General features: G+C 37.9%; 1 protein-coding gene across 1 annotated transcript; it reads left to right on the top strand.

The window, feature by feature from the left end:
• Positions 1–1,218: 1,218 nt before the first annotated feature.
• Positions 1,219–8,895, top strand: LOC144064654 (neuronal acetylcholine receptor subunit alpha-7-like). The gene is made up of 10 exons (XM_077587345.1): positions 1,219–1,360; positions 2,688–2,827; positions 2,990–3,034; positions 3,359–3,468; positions 3,678–3,757; positions 4,290–4,457; positions 5,256–5,453; positions 6,557–6,643; positions 7,276–7,385; positions 7,698–8,895. Exons 1-10 carry the CDS (start codon positions 1,306–1,308, stop codon positions 8,103–8,105), a joined length of 1,401 nt encoding a protein of 466 aa, XP_077443471.1. The 5' UTR covers positions 1,219–1,305; the 3' UTR covers positions 8,106–8,895.
• Positions 8,896–9,722: the final 827 nt, after the last annotated feature.

Below are 9,722 nucleotides of genomic sequence, written 5' to 3'. Positions count from 1 at the left end.
TGCATTCAATAAAGAGCCACATTTCACTTGAGTCAGACTCAATAAGACTCAGTCTTATTATTGAAACTGAATGTAACAAACGTGATTATTTATATTTAGTACAATATTTTCTAATTATTATTTTAAGTGTTCTACTCGTTTCATGTTTGTATGGATGCAGTCGGGTGCGACCTAAAGGATGCAGCGGAGCATTTCAAAGGAATAATATTTTTTTTCATTCATTCATTTTCTGAACTGCTTTATCCTCATTAGGGTCGCGGGGGGTGCCGGAGCCTATCCCAGCTGATTTCGGGCACGAGGCGGGGGACACCCTGAATTGGTGGTCAGCCAATCACAGGGCAGGAGGAGACAAATAACCATTCACGCTCACACCCATACCTAGGGGTAATTTAGATTGTCCAACCAGCCTACCATGCGTTTTTGGAATGTGTGAGGAAACCGGAGTACCCGGAGAAAACCAATGCAGACCAAGGGAAAACATGCAAACTCCCGACCTGGACTCGAACCCAGGCCGGGCCGCAGGAATAATATAGTATATTAAAAATAATAATAATAATACATGAACATAAATATTTACTCAATATAAAGATGATCGGCGGCCTCACAGCTCTGGGGCCTCTGGCCCGGAGTCAGCTGGGATAGGCTCCAGCACCCCCCGTGGCTCTAATGAGGATAAAGTGGTTCAGAAAATGAAGAAAATTTAATGAAATGCCTATGGCCCAATGGTTAGGGTACTCACAGTCAGTTTGGGGGTGTGCCCCTTTAGTCCACTCACCGGTCATTAAAAAAAATCAAATATGGAGTGGTTCCTGATGCTGTGATTGATGGACATCTGGGAGGAATTCTCTAACCAAATTGAATGTTACAGGTGGTGATCATTGTGAACATGTTAGTGTCAGGGAAAGTCCATTGTGGTTGCTTTTCCTTCTTCAAATGTTATGTCATTAAATCTCTTCATTTATTTTGAATAACTAGTTGCCATCAGAACTAATGGTTATAAACTCTGGTTCACAGTGAATGTGAATTCCACATCTGTTTTCCTTTAAGTCAACCAGCTGCATCCTGCTCCAACAGTTTGTCAGTCTCTCAAGGCTAGCTATGTATCTTAACAACATCTCTATTACACAACATGCTGGAAATTTATTTGGTATTTCATCAGGGACTTTTGGGCCTCCTTGTGTCGGGTGTCATGTTAAGTTGAAGAGGAGGAGTCCATTGAAAAATATGTAGACTCGCTTACACACTATTTGTAATCCAGGCACTTCAGTTGTGTCCAGTCTTCTTGAATTCCTATTTCCAATCAACATGGATTCACATTATTTTCTGCTCTTTCTATTAATGAGTGCATGCACACTGCAAGGTAGGTGGCTAGTAAAGTTGTTCAGCCATTTTTCATTGTTTATTATTATTATTTATCCACGCCAATGGCCTTTGTAAAGAAGTATTGTTATTGTTTGTGGTTACTATTACTTGCAGACACTGTAGTGCACTTCATGTGTTAAATAGCGCTTACTTTTACTTATCTATTTATTTATTAGGAGATACTGTTTGTCTTTGTGTGTGTGTGTGTGTGTGTTATAAGATAATCTTGGAAATGAACACAGTTTGAAAATGTATTTTTTTCTTTGAAGAAAATTGATCTCTATTTGTCCATTAATGCCACCGAAAGAACAATTAAACCCATTAGACAACATAAGATACAACATTTGTATCCAAATTTTGAAATATTTTTATTTGGTAGTATGCCATGAGATAATTTTGAATACTAGATTTTTTTTTTCGGTCAAACACAGATCTTGACTATGCAGTACTGTTGTAGATTGAACTAGTATTTTAACTTTTAAGGTTCTGTGTCCTTGCATAACAAAAGCAATCGATAGAGATAATCTATATACTCTACAAATTCAAATTCTATCAACTGGTAGATTGAGGAAAAAAAATGAACATGTATAGCTATTGTGCTAGATGTAATTTGTGAGATATAAGGTTGTTACCACTAGCAACAATCCTGGTTTTATGAATATCTTGGGATGTGGACTGACAAATCTAGCATCACGTAATCTTCCAGATGTCTTTGGCAAAATTTGATTCCACATAGTATTCAATAATGAATACAGCCAGATTTAGCTATGCTCTTTGCAACAGACCCTTCCTTTCTTTAAGAAACAGGATGTGTCAAAGAGCATAGGAATGAGAAGATGCCAACCTCAAAATAACCTCTCTATGGAGTTATTAACAATGAAAACCTTTCACAGTGGGAATCCCAGCACAATCGTTTAAAGAAAGGGTGCTGACAAAGAATCTCAATTAGGCGTGTGAGCAATGGAATTTTAATAAGAATTCATTAATATTTAAGAATCAATCAGATCCGATTTAAGATTATATTATTCTATTTCCACCCGCATTTACTGTGCAGTACACCTATGCCTTCAATGAGTCATAGTTTAAATAGACAATAAAGAACATTCACTGCTCAATTAAAAATTTCTGACCCCTTTATTTATTAATATATCTGCTTTTCATCAACCAACATATCGCATATTGGCACATTGTGCTGTTTTTACATAGTTTCCATGAAAATGAATTTTTTGGACTGACTGAAATCAGTGTTTAACAATGTCAAATAGTTTTAACTGTTACCATAACTGTCTCATGTCCATCAAATACTGTATGTCTTTGTTTATTAGTTTCTATGCAAGAACGGAATACAGCCAGACTGTTCGAAGACCTCTTGCGCGACTATAATAAACTGGAGAGACCAGTCTCAGAAGATTCTCAGATCCTCAATGTGGGAGTCGGCATCCACCTAAGAATGATAATGGATGTGGTGGGTAACTTGTTTATTGTTATTAATATCTCTACAAGTAAATTCTAAAGGACTCATATTTGGAAACAATTTGGACAAGAAAACAAATATTAGGCCAGCATGATTAGATATCTAAAACTTTGATTATAACAGCAGTCAAACACAGTGTCTGTTTTCCCACAGGATGAGAAGAACCAGGGTTTGACTACAAATATTTGGCTGCAATTGGTAAGATTTGATTGAGCATAAGAAGAGTTTCAATATACAATTGAAGGAGATTGTTCCCTAAGGTAAAATATTTTTGCTAGTTGCCTTTATCATCTTCAATAAACAGAGATTTGCATCACAAATGTCAAAATAAACCCATTCTGTCAATCTGTTTTGGAATGTCTCTTACTGTCCTGTGGAACCAGATTGACAGAGTTACCCCACATCTCAGGGTCTTTCTAACATGCATTCTAGAATAACACCTGTCTTCATGCACCCAAAACATCTTGAAAAAGGCTTGGCTCATCTTTATGTTAAAGTTTGGCTTAATTATGTCTTCCACAGAGCTGGAAAGACCATCATCTGCAGTGGAACGAATCTGAGTATAACGGATTGGATACCATACAATTTCCAGATAATCTCCTATGGAAGCCTGATATTCTGCTCTATAACAGGTGTCGTTTTTTATTACTAACAAGATGTCCTCAAGATCCAAAATTTGAATTGTTAGAACATTTTAGGCATCTGTCCTTTTGCTCACAACCATTTGATTACATTGGTTTTAAAGGACCAATAACACATTTGATTAGGTATGTGTGTATATTTATGTACTGTGTATATATATTTGACGAGGAGCAATGATGTTATTCTATGTGATCTACAGTGCAGATGAAAATTTTGATCCTACTGCCCATACCAAAATTGTGGTTAGCTCCTCAGGCAACTGTATTTATATACCCCCAGGTAAGGAACATTGCACTCAACCTTCACTTTTGCTGAAAAGTATAATGCCATTCATTTGCTTTTCCAGACTGTGCATTAAGTAACGAAAACATGATTCTGATGCATGTCATTCTTTGTTGTTTGTGCTTGTGTTTTGAAACAAAAGCCCCAGTGAATAAATAGAGGAGCTTTCTGAAAGCAGTCAAATTCAATTTCTGGAGGCACTCACTGTTTAATTTCTTCTTTACTTTGTATTTGTAATCTTTTGTATGTTGCAAGAACAAAGTACCTTTTTTTAACTTCCAAATTTCCACATTATTCTCTTTTTAATTTGAGTTTTGATTGTTTTCTTCTCTTACATGTCCATTAGTTACCTTTCCCTGTTGTTTGTTTTCAATACATTAATTAAAATATTATTTAGGTAAACCCTGTGCTACTTATACGCAGTCTAATTTCAAAATGTGTCATCACTTCCTTTAGTGTTGATTAATATATTCTCTTATGACCATATTCTGTCTTTTTCGTCTGTATTTCCTATTTATTTTCTTCACAGCAATCATCAGAAGCACCTGCAATATCGATATCCGCTGGTTCCCTTTTGACGTCCAGAAATGTAAACTCAAATTTGGCTCTTGGACTTATGGGGGCTCAACTCTGGACTTATCGGTGAAAAAGGCAGAGATCACTGAATATGTTCCTAGTTTAGAGTGGGACCTTGTTGGTAAGAACTATTCTTATTGTGTATCATTAATACAGACATGACACATACAGTTTATGTGTGCTTATTCATTTTCCAAAATGGTATGGAATCACAGTAAAGCTGTAAGTATTTTAGCAAGATTCATTCATTCATTTTCTGAATCGATTTATCTTCATTAGGGTCGTGGGGGGTGCTGGAGCCTATCCCAGCTAACTATGGGCACCAGGCAGGGCACATTCTGAATCGGTGGCCAGCCAATTGCAGGGCACAAGGATGCAGACAACCATTCACGCTCACACTCACCTTGGGGAAAATTAGAGTGTTCTTTCATATAGCCTATACTGCATTTTTAGGGATCTGGGAGGAAACCGGAGTACCCAGATAAAACCCACCCAAGCTTGGGGAGAACATGCAAACTCCACACGGGAAGGTCTGAACGTGGGATCAAACCCTCGATCCCAGAACTGTGAGGCCGATGCGCTAACCATTTGGCCACCGAGCTGCCAAACAAGATAAATTGAAAATGTAATTAGATGGCGAAAAGTAAAATTGCCAAAAGCTGAAATGGGTTTCTTTGCATACTGTTTGTTGGACAACAATTACCATCAGACTTTCCAACATCAGGACGGTTCTTAGTAGGAAAACTGTCCCTCAAGTAGGCCGGAAAAAGATGCTGGATAAAGGGAAGTCTACAACTGCAACACGACCCTTGATTAGTTGGGATTACTAGATGGGATGCATTAATGATGCAGGGAAGGATCTGTAAAGCAGTTTTTGCCACATAAACTCAAACATGTTTTTTTCTGTTTTGTATCACAGAGGTTTCAGAAAAGAAAAACACCCAATATTATGAGTGCTGTCCAGATGAGCCCTATCCTGATGTCACATTCACCATAGTGATGCGCAGACGGTCTCTCTATTATGTACTGAACGTACTCATCCCCTGCATCGTGATTTCCATTCTGGCCCTGCTTGTCTTCCTTCTGCCTGCTGACTCCAGAGAGAAAATTTCACTGGGTAGTAGAAAGATTCACATCACATGTTCTGAAAATGTTAACTCCTCCGACTTTTAAAAGAAAAATTGCATTAACAGACTTTTCTTCTCTGTTACATTTGACGGAAAAGATAGTGTACATACATGTACAGTTTAAGGTGACTAAGGGTAATGTAAAAGGCTTATATTTAGGTGAGTTCATATTCACTCCAGGTTAGTTACTTAAACACTCCTGAAATGAACACGAAACGATTCTTAGGAAGCAATGTTAGATTAACACAACTGTATTTTTTAAAATTTTCTATCACAAACATATTACAAAAAAGTGAATGGCCTATTACACTTTACTCCTTCAGTAATATATTGATAAACTTCATGGTAAATACAAAGTAAAACATTATCAAGGTTAAACAAACCTTTGAATTTCTATCGTTCTTATCTGACTGATAAGTAAGGCCTAGGTAATTTATAGCTATCTCTATAGAGCATTTCTATAAGATATTCGTTTTTAATGTTTGACATGGTACATTTTTTATAAGTCTGTTAAGATTCTTCTTTTCTTCTTTTTTTTTTACCAAAATGAATGAATGTCCTGAAGAACAATTCAACTCAAAGAACTAAGCAGCCATACTTTATATACATGACAGCCTTGGAGAGATATAAAAACTCATTGGCAATACATCTGACGATCGATTGATGAACATCACAAGATTCTTTTGTAACTTTTCCCATATATGACTCGTAAATCTAAAAGTCCTGAGGTCAATCCAGTTACCTAGGTCTACAATGTCTTGTGTGTCTTATGTCTGTCTTGCTACTGCAACCAAGAAATTTCCCAAATACGGGATGAAATAAAGTTCTAATCTAATCCAATATAATATGCATGACCTCAGGGAGGCTTTTCACAACATACAACAAAGGAAATATTGTTCCCCTGTATCACTTTGGAGAGACTGGGTCAAAAAATATCAATTGATCTTTCTTTGTTTATCATTGTTACTTCATTATCGGCTTATTCAGAAATCATGATGATTATTCAGAGATACATTTGTTTTCCGTCCGCAGATAGGTGCAAAGATTTTGACTTTGAATGTTTTGAATGCTAACTTGAATGTTGTCTTTTCAGCAATCACAGTCCTGCTCTCCTCAGTAGTCCTTATGCTCCTGCTCTCAAAAATGATGCCTGCCACATCAGATTCTGCACCTTTACTAGGTAGGTGGGGTGTGAAGTTGTCTATTAGGATTTTAAATAACTTCAGCAGCCATACAATATTTTTAACACCCAGGTTCAGGGCAAGCTCTTTATTTGAATTGCTGCCAACCACATTAATTTAAGATTAATGCAAAGCTTTGCTTTGCTCTTGCTTCCCCTGTCAAATTTGGCTTGGGTTTGTGTACTTATTTGCATATCACATAATACTGTTCTGTGCTAGTGTGTGTTTCGAAGGGGTTGGGGGATTTCTGCAATGTGTCTGCCTGGTGCATTTAAAAATTTTTGGGGAAGATTTAAAAGCTATTTTCTGTTAAGTGCTCAAACATATTCAACATCACATCGCTAGAGGAAGCATAGACTTAATAAAGACTGATAAATAGCTCAACATCAATTTTTAAAGTATGTCCAATTTTTCAGAAACTGAGCCGATTCCTGAAAATGCCAAACCCAAAAATTTCCACGCACCTGATTCTGCAGTGGTTGTTGATTTGTATCTTCTACTACTGAAGTAAAATTGGGCTATAACATGATTAAATTAAGCAAAAAAATGTTTTATGCCAAAATCATATGGAATTGGCTCCAAACCATTCTAGTGAAAAACTAACTTTTCCCACTATCTCTGTACTTTGTAGCTCAGTATATTGTCATTACCATGGTCATTGTTGCACTCTCCGTGGTTGCCACGGTCGTGGTCTTGCGATTTCACCACCATGACCCTAATGGTGCAGGGATGCCAAAGTGGGTAAGTGACCATTTCAATGAACTATGTATATACCAGAAACCCATCCCCAATCATTAGTTTTTATTGATCCAAACTGTTATTTTAGAGTGCATTTGTTAATTTGTTCGCTTATATTGAATGCCAACCCTGTAAATTAAAATAGCCTAAAATGCAGTCAAAACAGTAGTGCGAAATTACGAACTCTTGAACTCTTTTTAAACCAATAATATAGCATTTATCCACCACTAGTCAGGATAATCTCCTTGAATTCATTTCATGTGAACTACGGTACTTTGTGTTAATGATTGAATTCTCTGGTGTTCAATCCCAAAGGTCCGTATTTTCCTCTTCAATTGGTGTGCTTGGTTTCTGCGAATGAAGCGTCCAGGTCAGGACAGAGTGCAGGCCAGTCCCAACAGCATGGACACCAAAGCCATACTGGAGAGCATTCTCCCTCTCTCATCTGATTCTGGAAAAGCTAATGAGGATGAGCTTCTCCTCACCAAAGTTATGAGCTCCAATGTCAGCAGCATTCAACCGGAGCTTGCCAATATCCTTAGTGAAGTGCGTTACATCGCCAAATGCTTCCATGACAAGCAGGAGGGAGGGAACACAGGCAGTGATTGGAAATTTGCTGCTGCTGTCATTGACCGTCTTTGCTTTGTGATTTTCTTTCTATTAATTGCCGGGTGCGCCTTTGTGATTTTTACGGCAGTACCAAATGTCACTGAGACTAATTAGAAGGATGAGAATTCAAATGAATGACACAGTCAGCATAAACATTTGTATCATTTAAATCGGAATTTAGCATGTGATCTAAAGAGTGTAGTCTGATTTTAAAAAAATGTCGGTTGATATTTAGTGTATAATTAGCCCAAATTGTATGAAAGAGTCAAAGAACAATCTCTATTTTTTATGGTAATGACAAATAATGTATGAAGTGAAGAGAACAGAGTTATAATCTGATCAGCGCAGCCATAAATCTCTATAAGAGATTTTCTCAACAATTTATTCTTTTGCATGAATGAAGGGGTTAAGCAGCTAACTGAAAGGCTCAATGGTTTGCCAAGCAAGGCTATGTTTTGGGGGATATGTGAGAATTAACTTACCCTATCAATTAATACAGTGTGCAACTAACACTTACATATCCAGTACTGCCGTGATGTGGCAAATATTAGCATGTATACCTTTTTACTAAATCAGGAATTTTATATTTTGCTGTATTAACCACTTAACAATATCACTTTTTTAAGGAAATGTGTAAGATTACGAGTGGTACTTTGCTAACTTCTAAAATGGACATTGTTTAAAAACTAAATGTCTATCATTTTTTAGTTGAATATAGATAGACTCCAGTTATATTCATATAATCGACAATATACTGCATCTGTATTTTAACATTTAGTATGGTAACAGTGAGTACCTTAAAAATAAAATAAAGTTCAGAGTTTGGAATGCGACAGATTGGATAGAGATCCACTTTGACTTAGTATGTATTTCACAAAGCAACTTCAATGAATAACTTTTCCAAGATAAATTGTCCTGTCATATTTTTTTTACACATTTGTTTAGTTTAAGTAATGCTTGCACCATTAATTCATTTTCTGCACCGCTTATCCTCTGGTCGCAGGGGGTGCTGGTGCCTATCCCAGCTAACTATGGGCACCAGGCAGGGGACCACCCTGAATTAGTGGCCAGCCAATTGCAGGGCACAAGGAGACAAACAACCATTGACACTCATTCATACCAAGGAGCAATTTAGAGAGTTCAACCAGACTACCCTGCATGTTTTTGGAATGTGGGAGGAAACCAGAGTACCCTGAAAAAACCCACGCAAGCTCGAGCAGAACATGAAAACTCCACACAGGGGACCCACCTGGGATCGAACGCAGGACCCCAAACTGTTAGGCCAACATGCCAACCTCTCATCCGCCAGGCCGCTGGTCGCCAACCAAATAATTATAAATTATCATCATTTTGGGCAGCCCAGCGGAGCGAGTGCTTAGCGCGTCAGCCTCGCAGCTCTAGGGTTCAAATCCAGGTCATGTCCACCTGTGTGGAGTTTGAATGTTCTCCCCTGCGTGGGTTTCCTCCGGGTACTCCGGTTTCCTCCCATATTCCAAAAACATGCATGGTATGCTGATTGGACACTGAATTGCCCTTTGTATGGGTGTGAGTGTGAATGGTTGTCCGTCTCCTTGTGCCCTGTGATTGGCTGCCCACCCATTCAGGGTGTCCCCCGTCACAGTCCCGGAGTCAGCTGGGATAGGCTCCAGCACCCCCCGCGACCCTAATGAGGATGCAGCGGTTCAGAAAATGAGATAATATGAGAAGGTTTTTTTTGGGCAGAACTATTAT

This window comes from Stigmatopora argus, chromosome 2 (genome assembly GCF_051989625.1).
Source record: "Stigmatopora argus isolate UIUO_Sarg chromosome 2, RoL_Sarg_1.0, whole genome shotgun sequence".
NCBI lineage: Eukaryota > Metazoa > Chordata > Actinopteri > Syngnathiformes > Syngnathidae > Stigmatopora > Stigmatopora argus.
Note: the sequence above shows the minus strand (reverse complement) of the source record. Positions and strands in the feature narration are given on the sequence as shown.